The sequence below is a fragment of the Podarcis pityusensis genome, assembly GCF_964106645.2.
Source record: "Podarcis pityusensis genome assembly, chromosome: 5".
Taxonomy (NCBI): Eukaryota; Metazoa; Chordata; class Lepidosauria; order Squamata; family Lacertidae; genus Podarcis; species Podarcis pityusensis.
In genome coordinates this window covers 54,883,465-54,902,474 of record NC_138032.1, presented here as the reverse complement: position 1 = coordinate 54,902,474, position 19,010 = coordinate 54,883,465, and the positions used below count along the sequence as shown (strand labels likewise).

Genomic DNA, 19,010 nt, shown 5'->3' with positions numbered 1-19,010 from the left:
TAATAAAAATGTGTTTATGATGTATTTTCTTTGGAAGGTTTTTAATTTGTATGGGATTTCATCTCGTGTAGGGCAGAACTGCATGATCAGTTAGCAGGATTTAATCTGATGGCTATCACATGCTAAGTTTGTTGGATAGAATCAGGGTCCCTCATGCAGAGAGTTCTGCTTGTGTTCAAGTGAATACAAGTAGAAATTCTATGCAGACCCTCCCTGTGTGACACAGAGAAGGTTGGAGGCTGAGAGGGAAGGAGCAAAGCAGACAGCCAGGTTAAGGGCAGGGCTTGCATAAACATTCTGACCTCCCTACAAAGTTTGGTGCTTACAAATTCAGGCAAACACCTCAACACATCTATCTTTTCAAGCACAGAGAAGAACAGTCACCCATAACCTATTAAAGTCTTCAGGTAATGACAAAACCATGAATTAACATCATGTGCAGGTGCCTGTGGAAAATGGAAAAACATTCAGTTCCTTACACTTACCTAATATAAGAAAACTGGAGAACTATTTGTCTATCAGGGCTCACTTGAATTTCCCAGCTACACTGTATAATGGCACCGTTTCCAGGGTAATATGGTCCAGAGAAAGATCCATTTGGAAGGGAGAGATAGCCACCACATACTAGAAAACACAATATTTTGTGCATGTAAGCCAAAATAGAATTTTGTACAGAGAAATCTGAAATGAAATCCAGCTTAATTTAAACTCTTCCTCCCTCCCTCCCCCAACTTGATTGCATTAACTCTCTCCTTCTGTTATTAATAAGCAAATAATTGGCCCTTTTAGGTTGAAGCTGGAGGCCTCCAATATCCTTGCCCCTATTAAATTACTAATATATTTGTGGGCAGGATGTTTTTAATGCATTTCTCTTTCCTCTTGGTTTTACTTCATCTCATGGGTGAGAGTTGCTTGTCTGTTTGGTTGGTTGTAAATCACTTTGTTGTTAAATAGGTTAATTAATTAGTTATCAGGTAGTTAAGGTTTGGTGAGCACCCTTAGGTACTTTTCTGAGCCTTGCCTTCTGAGTTGTGAGACCCACTGACAGAATAAGAAGTACCTTTGAGGCCAACCTGTAAAACCCCATCTAAGCTATGGGGCTTAAGGTGAAATGATGCCTCTTATTCTTGTCAGAGTCGGTTCACCCTGTTTGCTATTTGAAGATGGTATTGTGCACTTTGGTTCCCTTCGGCAGATCTGTTGTGTTAAATTAAATGTGGCTCATTCCGCCCAGTCTGTGTATTTTATTTCCCTATGTGGTTACAAAAGATGTTTCAAGCATGCAGACCTATGCTTGTGGTTCGAGGACCCGATCCCCACGTAGTGGAATGAAAACACAAGGACACGTGATATAAGGTTAATGGGCAAGAAAAGGCCACAACTTTATTGATTACAGCAAGTGAAAAGGTATTGGCTTAGGCATTGGATTACGTCAGCAGACTCCACCCCCTCAGAGAGGGGTGAGTCTAAAAACAGGGGGGGTTTATTCACCAGTAGGTGGAGCCTGTTGATGCTAATCCAACTATAAGCTCTCCCCTGATGTCACCGAGGGTCGTGCCATGGCCTCCTGCCACGCAGGCACCGGACAGAATACACGACTGCCGGATTCCTTTAATGGAATACCCAAAAATTGAAGGCACAGGCGATGGCCACACCTAGCCCTTCGACACACCACAACACATTATTCCAATGCCTAACCTACCCACCAACACCACGAAAGTTGTGACGATTGCTACGAGGTAGGCGAAAAAACCACAAAGCCTAATGCCAAATGGAAAAATTCCTACCAGGCCCCCTGAACAACCAGGGCAACCAACCTAAGGTCCATAGCAAGGCCAGAAGAAACTGAGACCCTGAGCTCTAAGGGAGTGGAGGGTGGGTGACTCGCGACGGGACGACGAAAAGTGAGGCCGGAAGGCTGGCGCCGCATCAATTTAGGCTGCTAAACACACCCCCTCACAGGCACCTAGTTGGGTGCCTGCCCGTGGGCGTGGGCGCCAGCCAGGTGAGTGGGAGGCAGGGGGATAACACCCCCTGCTTGAGGCGGAGCCCGGCTCCCGACCACAATCACTCCCCTCTCTTGCATGAGGAGAGTCTTTACATTCTACTTACATTCCATTCAATTTTCCAAAATCTTTATTCAAAAGTCTGTTCAATTTCTTCTTTGTTTTGAAATAATGACTCAGTTACCTTTGGAACATATATCACGAATGCTTTCAAACTTTCAAATATGCACTAGTAACAACACCTAAGAGCTCCACCCCCCCCCCCATTCTTAATCAATTTCCCACTATTTATCTTTCATACTTCATGCCTATTGAGAAAGATTCAGCCTTGTAATGAAAAAGTAGGACTCACCAATAGGAGTAGGAGGAGCTGTTCACAAAGAAAGAGGAACATTGATATGCATTGGTAAGAAATAGGCATGCCACTATTATCTGCTAATATTCATCAGTATTTTTACCCAATGAACCCAGCAACCCTGTGCCCCTTGAGGGAACTTCCTTGTGGGCCACAGAAATAATCAGATCTCCCTCTGTCAGAGCAGAGGGAGGTGTCTGAGGTTGACCTTGGTTCCCTTCTGCAGATTTTCAGTGTTAAATTAAATGTGGCCCAGTTCACTCACTGTGTGTGTCTTAAATCCCGGTGTGGTCACAAAAGAAGTTTCAAGCATGCAGACCTATGCTTACATTATACTTACACTCCATTCAATTTTCCAAAAAACATTATTCAAAAGTCTGTTCAATTTCTTCTTTGTTTTGAAATAATGACTCAGTTACCTTTGGAACCAATGCTTTAAAACTTTCAAATATGTACTAGCAACCACACCTAAGAGCTCCCCCCCGCCATTCTTAATCAATTTCCCACTATGTATCTTTCATACTAAAAAGCTAATGGTAGTTTGTTCCTAGAAGAAAACCAAAAGCCAGGTTGCTATGCCATGCCTAATACAGCTCACTACAAAATACCTATTGCTTCCAGTAACTTACACACACACACACACACACACACACACACACACACACAATTTCCATTCAATTTTCCAAACTGTTTTTCAAAAGTCTGTTCAATTTCTTCTTTGTTTTGAAATAATGACTCGGTTACCTTTGGAACATATATCACTAATACTTTCAGACTTTCAAATATGTACTAGCAACCACACCTAAGTGCTCCCCCCCCCCCGAATTCTTAATCGATTTCATACTATGTATCTTTCATACTTCATGCCTATTGAGAAAGATTCAGACTTGGAATAAAAAAAGTAGGACTCACCAGGAGGAGTAGAAGAAGCTGTTCACAAAGAAAGAGAAACATTGATATGCATTGGTAAGAAATAGGCATGTCACTATTATCTATTAATATTCATCAGTATTTTTACCCAATGAAGCCAGCAACCCTGTGCCCCTTGGGGGAACTGCCCTGTCGGCCACAGAAATAATCAGATCTCCCTCCATGAGAGCAGAGGGAGATGTCTGAGGTTGACCTTGGTTCCCTTCTGCAGATTTGCAGTGTTAAATTAAATGTGGCTCAGTTCACCCAATCTGTGTGTCTTATTTCTCTGTGTGGTCACAAAAGAAGTTTCTACATGCAGACTTACACTCTGTGACTATAGTGGTCGGTTCTCCGGTTGTGGATAGAACTAGTAAGAAAGAACAGAATCAATCAGATTGTGGTAGAATGTGTTAATATTAAGCCAAAAATTGAACAATCAGACCTTCTCTCCATGGAACTCTGACAACTGTAGCTTTGAGAGGGCGATGAGGGCCTCCTAACAATTCTCCACACCCTTAACAAGCTAAAATTCCCAAGAATCTTTGGGGAAAGTATCTGTGGCATAAGTGGCAATCCTTGTAGTAAGGGCCTGAAGGTATACTACTCAGTATAACTAACACTGGATATATTTTAGTGGACCACCAAACCCAAGAAGCATCTAGCCTCAGCACTACTGCATCAGGATAGAAATGGAAGATTTCTAAAAAGCTGATGGTAGTTTGTTCCTAGAAGAAAAGAAATGCGGAACACAGTTGTACCCAAAAGCCAGGTTGCTATGCCATGCCTAATTCTGCTCACTACAAGATATCTATTGCTTCCAGTTTCTTGCACAAACACACACACACACACACACACACACACACACACACACAATTTCCATTCAATTTTCCAAACTGTTTTTCAAAAGTTGGTTCCATTTCTTCCTTGTTTTGAAATAATGACTCAGTTACCTTTGAAACATATATCACTAATACTTTCAGACTTTCAAATATGTACTAGCAACCACACCTAAGAGCTCACCCCCCCCCCAATTCTTAATCGATTTCCCACTATTTATCTTTCATACTTCATGCCTATTGAGAATGATTCAGACTTGGAATAAAAAAAGTAGGACTCACCAGGAGGAGTAGAAGAAGCTGTTCACAAAGAAAGAGAAACATTGATATGCATTGGTAAGAAATAGGCATGTCACTATTATCTATTAATATTCATCAGTATTTTTACCCAATGAACCCAGCAACCCTGTGCCCCTTGAGGGAACTTCCTTGTGGGCCACAGAAATAATCAGATCTCCCTCCATGAGAGCAGAGGGAGATGTCTGAGGTTGACCTTGGTTCCCTTCTGCAGATTTGCAGTGTTAAATTAAATGTGGCTCAGTTCACCCAATCTGTGTGTCTTATTTCCCTGTGTGGTCACAAAAGAAGTTTCTACATGCAGACTTACACTCTGTGACTATAGTGGTCGGTTCTCCGGTTGTGGATAGAACTAGTAAGAAAGAACAGAATCAATCAGATTGTGGTAGAATGTGTTAATATTAAGCCAAAAATTGAACAATCAGACCTTCTCTCCATGGAACTCTGACAACTGTAGCTTTGAGAGGGCGATGAGGGCCTCCTAACAATTCTCCACACCCTTAACAAGCTAAAATTCCCAAGAATCTTTGGGGAAAGTATCTGTGGCATAAGTGGCAATCCTTGTAGTAAGGGCCTGAAGGTATACTACTCAGTATAACTAACACTGCATATATTTTAGTGGACCACCAAACCCAAGAAGCATCTAGCCTCAGCACTACTGCATCAGGATAGAAATGGAAGATTTCTAAAAAGCTGATGGTAGTTTGTTCCTAGAAGAAAAGAAATGCGGAACACAGTTGTACCCAAAAGCCAGGTTGCTATGCCATGCCTAATTCTGCTCACTACAAGATATCTATTGCTTCCAGTTTCTTGCACAAACACACACACACACACACACACACACACACACACACACAATTTCCATTCAATTTTCCAAACTGTTTTTCAAAAGTTGGTTCCATTTCTTCCTTGTTTTGAAATAATGACTCAGTTACCTTTGAAACATATATCACTAATACTTTCAGACTTTCAAATATGTACTAGCAACCACACCTAAGAGCTCACCCCCCCCCCCCAATTCTTAATCGATTTCCCACTATTTATCTTTCATACTTCATGCCTATTGAGAAAGATTCAGACTTGGAATAAAAAAAGTAGGACTCACCAGGAGGAGTAGAAGAAGCTGTTCACAAAGAAAGAGAAACACTGATATGCATTGGTAAGAAATAGGCATGTCACTATTATCTATTAATATTCATCAGTATTTTTACCCAATGAACCCAGCAACCCTGTGCCCCTTGAGGGAACTTCCTTGTGGGCCACAGAAATAATCAGATCTCCCTCCATGAGAGCAGAGGGAGATGTCTGAGGTTGACCTTGGTTCCCTTCTGCAGATTTGCAGTGTTAAATTAAATGTGGCTCAGTTCACCCAAGCTGTGTGTCTTATTTCCCTGTGTGGTCACAAAAGAAGTTTCTACATGCAGACTTACACTGTGTGACTATAGTGGTCGGTTCTCCAGTTGTGGATAGAACTATTAAGAAAGAACAGAATCAATCAGATTGTGGCAGAATGTGTTAATATTAAGCCAAACATTGAACAACCAGACCTTCTCTCCATGGAACTCTGACAACTGTAGCTCTGAGAGAGGAATGGGGGCCTCCTAACAGTTCTCAGCACCCCAAACAAGCTAAAATTTCCAAGAATCTTTGGGGAAAGGATCTGTGGCATAAGTGGCAATCCTTGTAGTAAGGGCCTGAAGGTTTACTACTCAGTGTAACTAACACTGGATATTTTTCAGTGGACCACCAAACCCAAGAAGCATCTAGCCTCAGCACTACTGCATCAGGCTAGAAATGGAAGATTTATAAAAAGCTGGTGATAGTTTGTCCCTCAAAGAAAGGAAATGGGGAATAAATTTGATACCCAAATCCAGGTTGCTATGCCATGCCTAATACAGCTCAGTAAAAGGCAAAGGTACCCCTGACCATTAGGTCCAGTCGTGGACGACTCCTGGTTTGCGCGCTCATCTCACTCTGTAGGCTAAGGGAGCTGGTGTTTGTCTGCAGACAGCTTCCGGGTCATGTGGCCAGCATGATTAAGCTGCTTCTGGTGAACCAGAGCAGAGCTCGGAAACGCCGTTTACCTTCCCGCCGGAGTGGTACCTATTTATCTACTTGCACTGGACATGCTTTCAAATACAGCTCAGTACAAGATACCTATTGCTTCTAGTTATACACACACACACACACACACACACAATTTCCATTCAATTTTCCAAACTCTTTTTCAAAAGTTGGTTCAGTTTCTTCCTTGTTTTGAAATATTGACTGAGTTACCTTTGGAACATGTATCACTAATACTTTCAGAGTTTCAAATATGTACTAGCAACCATACCTAAGAGCTCTTTCCACCAATTCTGAATGGAATTTCTAACAGGTATCTTTCATACTTCCTGCCTATTGAGAGAAAGATTCAGTCTTGTCATTGGCAGAGGTTCTGTGGTTTCTGGTTGGAAAAGTTGCTCCACTAACTACACTTACATGCCAGCTGAATCTTATGCAGAGACTTCTTTGAGTGTGTCATAGCAACAACAGTCACCACAATCTAACGATTAGAAGTCAGGTACTAAGAGGAACTGAATAACCTCTGCAGAGGCGACTCCAACATCTACCACATTAACATATATTATTCGCATGACACCTTAGCCCCATATTCAAGGAGAATATTTCAGCAAATATTCAAGGAGGATGTTTCAGCAAGGTGGATGTGACTATGCTTGTTTCAAGACCAGACTTGAGGAACAGAGTCATAGACAATGGGATACAAATGAAATAGAAGTCAAGGAAATCTCTGGAAGAGATTTGTGCTTGCTTCTCCAGACAGTCTGTGATTGCCATCAACAGATCAGGCTCTTTAAAATATACACACCACCTAATTTTCAGGTTTGTCGTTAGCAGATGCTCTGCATGAGAAACATGTTCTATGATATTTGTGTGTACATACTCAAGATTAGGATTTAGTACTTTAGTATGGGAGTCAGAGGACTCTTACCAGCAGCAGTAGTTGCTTCTGTAGTTGCTTCCGGGGTGACAGAAGCTAGTTCGTAAGAGAAACAAAGTAACAGAGTAAGAGAAAAATGGTGCAGTAAAATGAAATCAAAACTGTATATTGTACTAATGCTTTTAAATAGCTAGCAGATTCTTCTTACTAGGATCAATGTGTTCTGTGGTTGTTTCTTGCAAAATGTGTTCTGTAGTTGTTTCTTGCAAGATGTGTTCTGTGGTTGTTTCTTGCAAAAGAAAGGAATAAAAATTATTAAGAACTATATTACATTGAAACCCCATTTTTGTGGCAGTGAATTTTGTTTGACCATTAGATGATCTAACATATAGTATTTACTTATGAATGAATGAAAGGTGAATTGTTGGGGAATGAGAAGACAAATAAAAGAAGGGAATATAAATCCAATATGTACTCTTGTCCTTCAAGCCTATAGTCCCCTGGGGCAGTAAGGCCCTCTGGTAGTAAGGGAGTAAGGCTAGACTGGTGACTGGGAGCGGCCGCCGAGACCACATAACACCGGTCTTGAAAGACCTACATTGGCTCTCAGTACGTTTCCGAGCACAATTCAAAGTGTTGGTGTTGACCTTTAAAGCCCTAAACGGTCTCGGTCCAGTATATTTGAAGGAGCGTCTCCACCCCCATCGTTCTACCTGGACACTGAGGTCCAGCACCAAGGGCCTTCTGGCGGTTCCCTCACTGCGAGAAGCGAATTTTCAGGGAACCAGGCAGAGAGTCTTCTTGGTAGTGGCGCCCACCCTGTGGAACGCCCTCCCATCAGATGTCAAGGAAATAAACAACTATCTGATGTTTAGAAGACATCTGAAGGCAGCCCTGTTTAGGGAAGTTTAATGTATTTTTAATCTTTTTTTGGAAACTGCCCAGAGTAGCTGGGGAAACCCAGCCAGATGGGCGAGGAATAAATAATAATAAAGAAATATAATAATAATAATAATAATAATAATAATAATAATAATAATAATTCCTCTCCAAGGGTGGAAAGAGGGGTTGGAGAGAGAGATCAGGTGATGAATCCCTCTACTTCACTGCCACAGAAGTGTCCCCAGTACTTGCCCAAATGAAATCAAAAGGGCCGAAAAAGTGGCAGACCAGGGTGCAGAAGCTTCTTTACTCAAGCAACATTTACCCACACTAGGGAAAATTCAGCTCCTTCCCAACCATAAGAATCCAGTGCCATCCCAGTCACCTCCCAAACCAGCCCTGATGTCCTTATCAACATGCCGTTTCATATTTTTTTACCATTTAGTACACATTTAGCGTTATCACATTTACCATTTACCAGTTCCACACCCACCCAATCTGGATTAATTAGGAAAATAATATGGGACTGCATTTTGATGAGGACTGTGCCATGTAGATGCTGTGCAAAACATGCATGCGTGAGCACAGGTCCACAATAAACCGTCATGTGAACAGACCCAGTAAATGCAACAGGTTTCCTGTTTCTGGACTTCCCAAAATGAGGGGCTACGAGGATATTCAGTCTTATTAGGCAGGACTCTTTTTATATATTCTTATGCAATTTTTAAAGAAGCATAAGGATCCATTCATGAAAGCAGCAGATTGAATATATTTGTTGATTAATAGGTGACTCTAAAAATTACATTTTACCTTGTGGCGTAGTATAGTAATAAGCAGTAAATGATGGTCCTGCGTTAAAGGAATTTCTGTACAACTCAACAGTCATTGTGTCTGAAGTGGATATAAATACATGACGGGTAGGCAAGCAAATTCTTCCAAGTTGTCTTGATGAGCCCAGGCCACCATCATAGATGGCAATATAGTCTGTGCGGCAGTTCAAACTGTAGATGCAAATTTAGAAGTTATTATTTATTATTCATATTAATGGAGCCACGTAAAAACTCTATTTTTATTCCTCGCAACTAGCAATTCCTCAAGACATGGCATGTTAGATTATGCTGAGAGACTGGCAAAAAATTGATTACCAAATATTGGAAATACACTCAATCATTCTCCATAAATCTGAGTATTTGAAAAAATATGGGGTCAGCCTCACATTTACAGTCAGATTTTAGCAATGTTTTCTAAGATGGCTCTACCATCGCCATCGATCCCCGGCATTGAATGTGTTGGCCTAGTGTGGGGCTCCGAGGAGAGCTTGGCTGTCTGGCTGGTGTACCGGCCACCTAGCGCACCAGCAGCCACCCTGTCAGGCCTATTGGAGGCGGTGGCCGGCTGGGCCTTGGAGTTCCCTAACCTATTGGTATTGGGGGACCCTGATAGATTCCGCCAAGCCTTGCGGGACCTTGCTCCCCCTGGCAACTCATTGACTGAGCTTGTTGAGGGCTGGAATAACCAGCTCCTAGCAGCCATCGATGAGATCGCACCTAAGCGCCCTCTGCGACCCCGCAGAAACCGGGCTCCCTGGTTTACCGAGGAGCTCCGGAAAATGAAGCGGGACCTCAGACGGCTAGAGCGAGTATGGCGGGGTGCCCGTGACGGAGCCTCAAGAACATCTTATAGGGCTTTTATGAAAACCTACGAGATGGTGGTGAAGGCTGCTAAGAAGTCATACTTCTCGGCCTCCATTGCATCCGCTAGCTCTCGCCCAGCGCAATTATTTAGTATAATCAGGTCTTTAACGTCCCTTGAGGGACAGCCAAATTTAAATAACAATTTGACACTTAGCTGTGAGGCATTTGCGAGCTTTTTTGCGGAGAAGGTCTTGTTGCTCCGCCATGACCTCCCTGCCAATTTGGATACAATAAAGGAACTGGAGGCCCCTCGACTGTCCTCGGGTCCAGTATTGGACCACTTTGACCGGATATCCCCAGCCGATGTGGACAGACTCCTCCGAGCTGGAAAGCCCACCACCTGTCCTCTCGACCCGTGCCCGTCTTGGCTGATTAGAGCGTGTCCAGACGAGGTGCGGGTCCTCCTGGGGGATATCATCAATTTGTCCCTTGGCACGGGGACATTCCCAGGGGAACTGAAGGAGGCAGTGGTGCGCCCGCTCTTAAAGAAAACATCATTAGATCCTTTAGATCTATCCAATTACCGCCCGGTTTCGAATCTTCCGTTTCTGGGTAAGGTGATTGAGAGACCGGTTGCTGAACAGCTTGGTGGGTTTCTGGATGAAACATCGGCTCTGGATCCATTCCAGTCCGGCTTCCGCGCCGGTCATGGGACCGAGACGGCTCTGGTCGCCCTAACAGATGATCTTTGTAGACAGCTGGATCGAGGCGGGTCGGGGCTGCTGATTCTTCTAGATCTGTCAGCAGCTTTCGACATGGTCAATCACGAACTTCTGGACCACCGCCTTGCCGACGTAGGGATCCAGGCACAGTCCTTCAATGGCTGCGCTCGTTTCTCTCTGGTCGGGGACAGAGGGTGGCGCTTGGGGGGGAATTGTCATCGCGCCACTCCTTGGTATGTGGAGTACCTCAGGGTGCGATACTCTCCCTGATGCTTTTCAACATCTTTATGCGCCCCCTCGCCCAGCTTGTTCGGAGTTTTGGGCTGGGTTGCCATCAGTATGCCGATGACACCCAACTCTATCTGTTGATGGATGGCCATCCTGACTCGGCCCCAGACACACTGACCAGATGTTTGGAAGCTGTGGCTGGATGGTTACGTGGGAGCCGGTTGAAGCTAAATCCTTCGAAGACAGAGGTCCTGTGGCTGGGACGGGGCGATATGGGATTGGGGAGCACCTCCCATCTCTTGCGGGGGCGCAATTCGTGCCAGCACCGTCCGTTAAGAGTTTGGGTGTAATCTTCGACACCTCCCTTTCCATGGAGGCGCAGATTGCAGCTATAACAAAGGCGGCATTTTTCCATCTCCGCCAAGCTAAGCAGTTGGCTCCTTACCTCTCTCGCCCTGACCTAGCCACTGTGAGCCACGCGACGGTCACCTCCAGACTGGATTATTGTAACTCGCTCTACGTGGGGCTGCCCTTGAGACTGACCCAGAAACTCCAGCGGGTGCAGAATGCTGCAGTGAGACTCCTTACGAGGTCTTCGCTGCGAGATCACATTCACCCGGTGCTATACCAGCTGCACTGGCTCCCGGTGGAGTACAGGATCAGGTTTAAGGTGCTGGTTTTAACCTTTAAAGCCCTATACGGCCTAGGACCCTCGGGACCGCCTCTCCTGGTATGCCCCACAGAGAAACTTACGGTCTTCAAATAAAAACATCTTGAAGGTCCCAGGCCACAGAGAAGTTAGGCTGGTCTCAACTAGAGCCAGGGCTTTTTCGGCTGTGGCTCCGATCTGGTGGAACACTCTGTCACAAGAGACCAGGGCCCTGCGGGACTTGACATCTTTCCGCAGGGCCTGCAAGACAGAGCTGTTCCACCAGGCCTTTGGCCAGGGCACAGCCTGACTCCCTCCCTCGGCAATCTTCGCGGAGCTCTGGCCCAATGGTTGCCAGTGGCCTGAATTAATTAATTTTATAATGAATGATTTTAGAGTGTTGTTTATGCTATACTTTTATACTGTTTTATTGTTGTTAGCCGCCCTGAGCCCGGCTTCAGCTGGGGAGGGCGGGATATAAATAAATTATTATTATTATTATTATTATTATTATTATTATTAGTTATATGGATGTAGACAGGCATTGGGAGAAAGCTTTAAGTTACCAAGCTGTGATGAATACTATCGAATTTGATTCAAGTTGTTGAGTACATGTAATGCAAGGTATATAAAATGTCACAGAATAAGTATTATAAAAACAAAAATACTAAGTAATACATATTCTTCACAGTAATTAAAAGCCCTGGATGTGTGTGAGAGAGGCATTCCATTCTCCCCCTCTATTCTCCATTCAATATTCCCTTATTCATTGGGGCTCATTGTAGGCATTTGTGTGAACTATATCACGTATATACGTATATGGGACTGGATTGAAAAACTGTGAATTGTATCTTGCCCATTGCCTTCTTATGTACAATCATACCTTAGAAGTGGAACAGCTTAGTTCCCGAATGTTTTGTCTCCTGGTAGTCTCAAACCCAGAAGTGACTATTCCAGTTTGTGAACTATTTTTGGAAGCCAAATGTCCGATGGGGCTTCCATGAATTCCAATCAGAAGCCACGCTTTGGTTTTCGAAAGTTTTGGAAGTCAAACGGACTTCTGGAATGGATTCTGTTCGACTTCCAAGGTACGACCATATCTGGTCCTGGGTGATTCTACCTCACTTGATTGTTCTAGACATCAAAAATTATCTTGGACTCAAACATTTTTGACCATATCCACAGGGGAAGCCATGTAAGGCTGTTGCAGCAAAAAACAATGAAGGTTCTGTGTAAAAGGTCTTGCCCAAAGGCCATTAAAGACTAAAGAATATTAAATGCTGTTTGTCTTTAAATGTGTCGGTCTTTAAGAGGGCACAAAACTCCATGTTGTTTAGGAGCATTTTACTGGTTGCAAAAACAGATTTAGAAATTAATCAGTCAAATGTACAGAAAGGACTACGATAATGCAAATACTTACTTCCAACCAACTGTTTTAAACTGTAAAACAACTCTATTGTAAAACATTGGAGCTTTAATTTCCCAGGCACACTGCACCGGCCTGCCATATCCAGGATAATCAGGGCCATAGATATATCCATATGGTTCCGAGAGGATGCCACCACACTGAAAGGGCACTGAAGAACACAGAGAGAACATTTTGTAGAGCCAGGCTCGGTTGTCATTATGCGCAAGGTATTGTAGAGATAATCTCCTCTATAGCAACATTAGCACTGCATTTTAGATCTTCCCTCAAACCCCAGGCATCTAGGACTAAAATTTCACCTAGGCACATTGGGAACACCCAGTTCAGGGGGCTGGAAATATAGGATTTCTCAGAAGGCGATGATCATTTGTTCAGAGAACAAAGAAAGCAAGGAACAAAAATGTTAACTTTACATCCCAGTGCAAGATGACCATGCTTTCAGTTTTGTGTGTGTTTGCATATGCAATTTTTCAAAGGCTTAAAGCCTATTCTGTTTCTACTTTATGTCAAAACCAATATTAATCTACCTTTGGGTCAATTCTCACTAACAGGCTCCTGCGGTGGAGGCTGATTTGTGAAAGCAAATGGGGCACTGCCCCACCAACCTCATTCTGCTGTCAGCCGCACCACGTGCCTGCCTGCCCACCATCCTATGTGCAAGTCCAGGAGGTGGTACTTCTGGTCAGATTCCTCCTTCTTAGTCTCAGTGTTAGCTTTGTACAGCTGAGCAAGGAGGAGAATGGGGACAACTAGGAAGCTGTCTAGCTGACTGTGCTCTTGCTCCATCTGCTGTTGGTATTCCTGCTTTGCATTCTTTCAGCACCAAAGAGCATAAACCACGATTGTACTCAGATGGATTTGGATTTGATATCCCGCTTTATCACTACCCGAAGGAGTCTCAAAGCAGCTAACATTCTCCTTTCCCTTCCTTCCTCACAACAAACACTCTGTGAGGTGAGTGGGGCTAAGAGACTTCAAAGAAGTGTGACTAGCCCAAGGTCACCCAGCAGCTGCATGTGGAGGAGTGGAGACGCGAACCCAGTTCACCAGATTACGAGTCCACCGCTCTTAACCACTACACCACACTGGCTCAGATGGTCCTGAGATGCCATTATTATAAAGGATGTAAGAAGGCACTGCGTTTTAATTCCATGCTGTATCTTCTGCCCGAAACTACATTATTCCTTTTGCTGTTCACTGTGGCAAAATTACCAGTACATGCAAAAAGGTAGGTACTCACTAGTGGTTTCTGGAGGAAGAGTTGTTGCTAAAGAAAGATGAACATTGGTCAGCAAATTTAAATATCCACATTGTACTATGTTCATTTAAAAAAATGATACATTGTACTATGTTCATTTTTAAAAAAGGGCCATAGATATATCCAAATGGTTCCGAGAGGATGCCACCACACTGAAAGGGCACTGAAGAACACAGACAGAACATTTTGTAGAGCCAGGCTCAATTGTCATTATGCGCACGGTATGGTAGAGGTAATCTCCTCTACAGCAACATTAGCACTGCATTTTAGATCTTCCCTCAAACCCCAGGCATCTAGGACTAACATTTCACCTAGGCACATTGGGAACACCCAATTCAGGGGGCTGGAAATATAGGATTTCTCAGAAGGCGATGATCAGAAAGCAAGGAACAAAAATGTTAACTTTACATCCCACTGCAAGATGACCATGTTTTCAGTTGGGTGTGTGTTTGCATATGCAATTTTTCAAAGGCTTAAAGCCTATTCTGTTTCTACTTTGTGTCAAAACAAATATTAATCTACCTTTGGGTCAGGCTGATTTGTGAAAGCAAATGGGGCACTGCCCCACCAACCTCATTCTGCTGTCAGCCGCTCCCCCTGCCTGCCTTCCCACCATCCTATGTGCAAGTCCAGGAGGTGGTACTGCTGGTCAGATTCCTCCTTCTTAGTCTCAGTGTTAGCTTTGTACAGCTGAGCAAGGAGGAGAATGGGGACAACTAGGAAGCTGCCTAGAGGACTGTGCTCTGGCTCCATCTGCTGTTGGTCTTCCTGCTTTGCATTCTTTCAGCACCAAAGAGCATCAACCACGATTGTACTCAGATGGTCCTGAGATGCCATTATTATAAGGGATGTAAGAAGGCACTGCGTTTTAATTCCATGCTGTATCTTCTGCCCGAAACTACATTATTCCCTTGGCTGTTCACTGTGGCAAAATTACATGCAAAAAGGTAGGTACTCACTAGTGGTTTCTGGAGGAAGAGTTGTTGCTAAAGAAAGATGAACATTGGTCAGCAAATTTAAATATCCACATTCTACTATGTTCATTTTAAAAAATGAACTACTTGTTACACAAAAGAATTAAAATTATATCTTATACTTGAATTTTGCATGCAAATGTAGTGAAGAGATACAGAATAACAGAAAAGTAATTTATTTATTTATAAGTCAAGGACTTTTAAGTGAAGAACCAAAGGTGTCCCATCGCTGGCCTAGAGAGATTAGGACTGAGGTGCCCTGTTTTGCATTGCTCCTGCTACAGCCTGAGGGGAGGGCTATTCTCAAATCACCCCTGCTGCCTCTGTCTTCCCTTGAAGAAGAGAAAGGCGGTGGACTTAAGTCCAAATGCCTGTAAAGCCCTTCAGTTAACAGAGATTGCAGTGTTTTTACACCATAACAAGTTGTGATCAGAGATGTTTTCTATTTCAAGAGGGCCCTCTTCACTGGATATTCATTATTCTTAACTGCATGAACACAGAGAGAGGGCAACAGATTTGCAACTGAATGTCTGATTATTCAGTTGAAGACTTGCTTCTCTCTAATTCATACCCTTTTTGGACAAAGTATAACAATAAAGATTTAGATTAGAAACTTACTATACACAGGTTCGGTTGTCAACTCTGGAGCTGTGAGAGAAGAATTTGATGAAAAAAGCAACCTTTATCAATATTTGTGGAGTAAAGTTCAGTTGAATAACAAGCATTTTACCACCCCAGCATGTTGTCATAAATGGACAAGCAACAGAGACGTAAGTGTGTTTAGACTCTAATATCCTTAGAACGCTGAAGAGAAACATAGGAGGACTCTTGACCAAGGTTAGCTGCTGTTCTGAAGAAAATTGTAAATATCCTTATATGAAACAGAGGATGTGTGGCCCTTGGGATCCAGTGTTTTGGCTCTACACATACTAAAATAAACCAGGATATCACAATTTTTCAAGTTTTGTCCTAATTTTGTTCCTGTTTACTCTCATCTTCTCATCAGAAGGTGATATCCAACATTAGTCATATTCAGAGTAGTTCCACTGAAATAAATGAACCTACCCTGAATATGATTAAACACAGTGCTTTTTTCTGGGGGGGACGCAGGGGTACACATACCCCTAAACATTTTGTGAATTTAAGTTTGGCCTCATTGAGGGGCGATATTTCAATATGAGTAGGAAAATGAGAGTACCCCTAAACATTTTTTTTTAGAAAAAAGCACTGATTCAACATTAGATTTCACCTCATGATGAAAGAATATTTACAACAACAACAAAGCAAGAATAAATACATCTGTTTCCAACAAACTTTCATTCTTTCATTCACTTACTCATTTCCATTAAGGTTCACCCCCTTTAGTTTTTAAAATGCATGCCAAGAAAGTATGCTGTTTTTATCTATGCTCCCATTTACCACCCCAAGTTTGGACAGGTAAGTGATGTTCAGATAATGTATATTCAATGACTTTTTACCTAATACGAAATAAAGTCTGTGTTGATTTAAAATGGGAATGGTATATCTCAGTTCTGTACTCAGTTAGTTCCACAACTTAGGGAAATAGCTGAAGAAAGCATTACAAAACAAATCAATACAGAGCTTTGCAAAGCTAAGTCTGAAAAAAAATATGTACCTTTTGAATTCTCTTTCTCTTCTTGATTCCAGCTCAAATTAATTCTCTCTCCCTTGCTCTTACTGATGTTTTCTACAACAGAATATCTCTCCTTGTTTGGATTTCAGGATTCTCAATAACTTAATGTTAAATTTCCAATAGTTCCTTATTTGGTTTGTGTCTTTATTTTCTCTTCCATGCTAAAACCTCATTACCTCAACATTATCAAATGCTAGAGCATTTATGAGGTATCATTTAATTACATTTTGGTCAGAGTAGACCCACTGAAATTAATGAACATGACTAAGTTAGGACTCTCAATTTAAATGGATATACTCTCAGTAAAATTTAGTTGACTACTACCTATGACCATTACTCTGCCAAGCCTACTGTTATGCCCAGGGACCTTCATATTCCCTACATTAAAAAAAAAGGTGAGCAGATTTCATTACCTGTTGTTAATTCAGGGACTGGTGAGGTTGCCAGATCTATAAATAAAAAACATCATTTTATAAAACAGTCAACATTCTAGCAATTGTTAATGCTATAATGTCCCGCAGATGTCAAGATTCAACCTAGATTTTAAAAAATATTTGCTCTTTTAAAATCAAAACCACATTTATATTTTAAACTTGTATTGGAGCAATTGTAAAATGAGTGGTTGAAATAAGTATACATTTGCATGGTGTGGCAACCATATTGATTCCAAATGGCATCCAATTGTATCCCAACTTGTCCCTTAATGTCCAGAACAACCATTATAATATTGTAAGAAGTATCCAAATGGATCGTGAAACAAACAACTTTCCAAAATATACAGTGAAAATATTGATTTTTTAATAAAAAATTATTTGCGAATTTAGCACTTTTGCTTTCCCTATGAAGAAAAAATGATTTTTTGAAGGAAGACTGGAGGAAACAAAATGAAAAACCATGGAAACAAATAGGGGTTTGGGCAGCTTTTACGAGTAGCATAGTTCTGGATCTGAGAAGACTAAAAAAGGCAAAATGTCACTGAAAAGGTTGAGCAGAAATAGTTTGTGGATGAGTCAGGCCTTCTCCAGATAATCAAAACAGTGACACTGAACATATGTGTGGAGGGTAAGACCGCAGATCAGCTCCCCATCCAACCTGCATATGTTTTGTAGTAGGGATAAAACCAGGCCTTGCACTGCCTGCAATTTGGCAGGCTTAATGCTCTCTGGAGAGGCATTGTTTTCTCTGTCATTCATTCCTGGAGAAAAGGGGAAAACGTTCAGCCATGTTTAAATTCCCCATCATAATCAATGGGGAGAAACAGGTCTAATTCAGACTCGGAACAAGAAGTCAAACTGGAAAGACAGAGTGGCTCTGAAGCAGCGTAGATTGTTTCCCAATATTACAAGTACAGATACAAGCCAATCTAGTGAACTGTTGCACAACCCTGTTGTTTACTGCGTTAAAGCCCCTCTATTGGAATCCTGAAGCAAATGCCCATAATGTCAAATTCTAATCCGATCTACAAAATTCTATTCCTGCATACGAAAAGCAAAAATATTCGGCTGCATGGAAAGTAAATGTATGAGTTCCAGGGTTACCTGTTATATCGTAATAGGCAAAAAAGCCAGAGCCTGCACGATAGGACCCTCTGTGGAGTAAAACTTTCATGAGGCCTGAACGTGAAACGAATACCTGACTTGGGCCATCGCATATTTGCCCAAGTAGTGCTGAATGATCTACCATTCCATCATAGATTTGAATGTATTCACGAGTACAGTCCAAACTGTGGAGGAAAAAGTGTCATTAGTGATACTGTACAAGGCAAATAAATTCCTGCATTCAAAAGTATCAGATGACAATGACAATGATTTTATTATTTATATGATTTTGATGATTTCATTTTCTCCTCACATTCTTAACTTTAAAAACTCTGTCTCCTCTCCCACCTGCGGTTTGTGACCCCTTGAGTTCAGTTAATTTTTTGTCGTAACACATCAACAGCAAAATCCTATGCATGGCTAATTGGAAGCAAGTACTCTTGAGTTCCCTGAGACCTGCTCCCAGATAAGTAGGACATATAAAGGCCTTGTAGCACTAAATATTGTAGCATTTTGATTAATGTAATGTCTCATTGGTTTTATTAAATTTGTGAATGAAGACTCAGAAGCTTCAACAGCCCAAGTGAGATATGCAGGCCATAGTTGACCCAGATTCCCTGGCACTTATGGAATTGCCAGCCATTTTTTACTAACTTTGCAAATAACAGAACAACTGGAATGGACTCTGAAACTGGAAA

At 42.2% G+C, this 19,010-nt stretch overlaps 1 protein-coding gene across 5 annotated transcripts in view; it reads right to left on the bottom strand.

Moving 5' to 3' along the window:
* Window positions 1–19,010, bottom strand: part of SPADH (spermadhesin family member) — a 36,800-nt gene that overhangs the window by 8,848 nt on the left and 8,942 nt on the right. Inside the window, exons 4-19 of one of the 5 annotated variants that reach the window (XM_081005212.1) lie at window positions 18,313–18,497; window positions 17,188–17,223; window positions 15,739–15,768; window positions 15,106–15,132; window positions 14,129–14,155; window positions 12,883–13,039; window positions 9,040–9,230; window positions 7,556–7,636; window positions 7,399–7,443; window positions 5,837–5,878; window positions 5,512–5,529; window positions 4,717–4,758; window positions 4,392–4,409; window positions 3,599–3,640; window positions 3,274–3,291; window positions 486–624 (exon numbers count right to left, since the gene is read on the bottom strand). In XM_081005212.1, the coding sequence (XP_080861338.1) occupies window positions 486–624; window positions 3,274–3,291; window positions 3,599–3,640; window positions 4,392–4,409; window positions 4,717–4,758; window positions 5,512–5,529; window positions 5,837–5,878; window positions 7,399–7,443; window positions 7,556–7,636; window positions 9,040–9,230; window positions 12,883–13,039; window positions 14,129–14,155; window positions 15,106–15,132; window positions 15,739–15,768; window positions 17,188–17,223; window positions 18,313–18,497 (1,098 nt within the window). The remainder of the gene's footprint in view (window positions 1–485; window positions 625–3,273; window positions 3,292–3,598; window positions 3,641–4,391; window positions 4,410–4,716; window positions 4,759–5,511; window positions 5,530–5,836; window positions 5,879–7,398; window positions 7,444–7,555; window positions 7,637–9,039; window positions 9,231–12,882; window positions 13,040–14,128; window positions 14,156–15,105; window positions 15,133–15,738; window positions 15,769–17,187; window positions 17,224–18,312; window positions 18,498–19,010) is intronic. The other 4 variants (XM_081005213.1, XM_081005214.1, XM_081005216.1 and 1 more) reach the window with 4 other exon arrangements.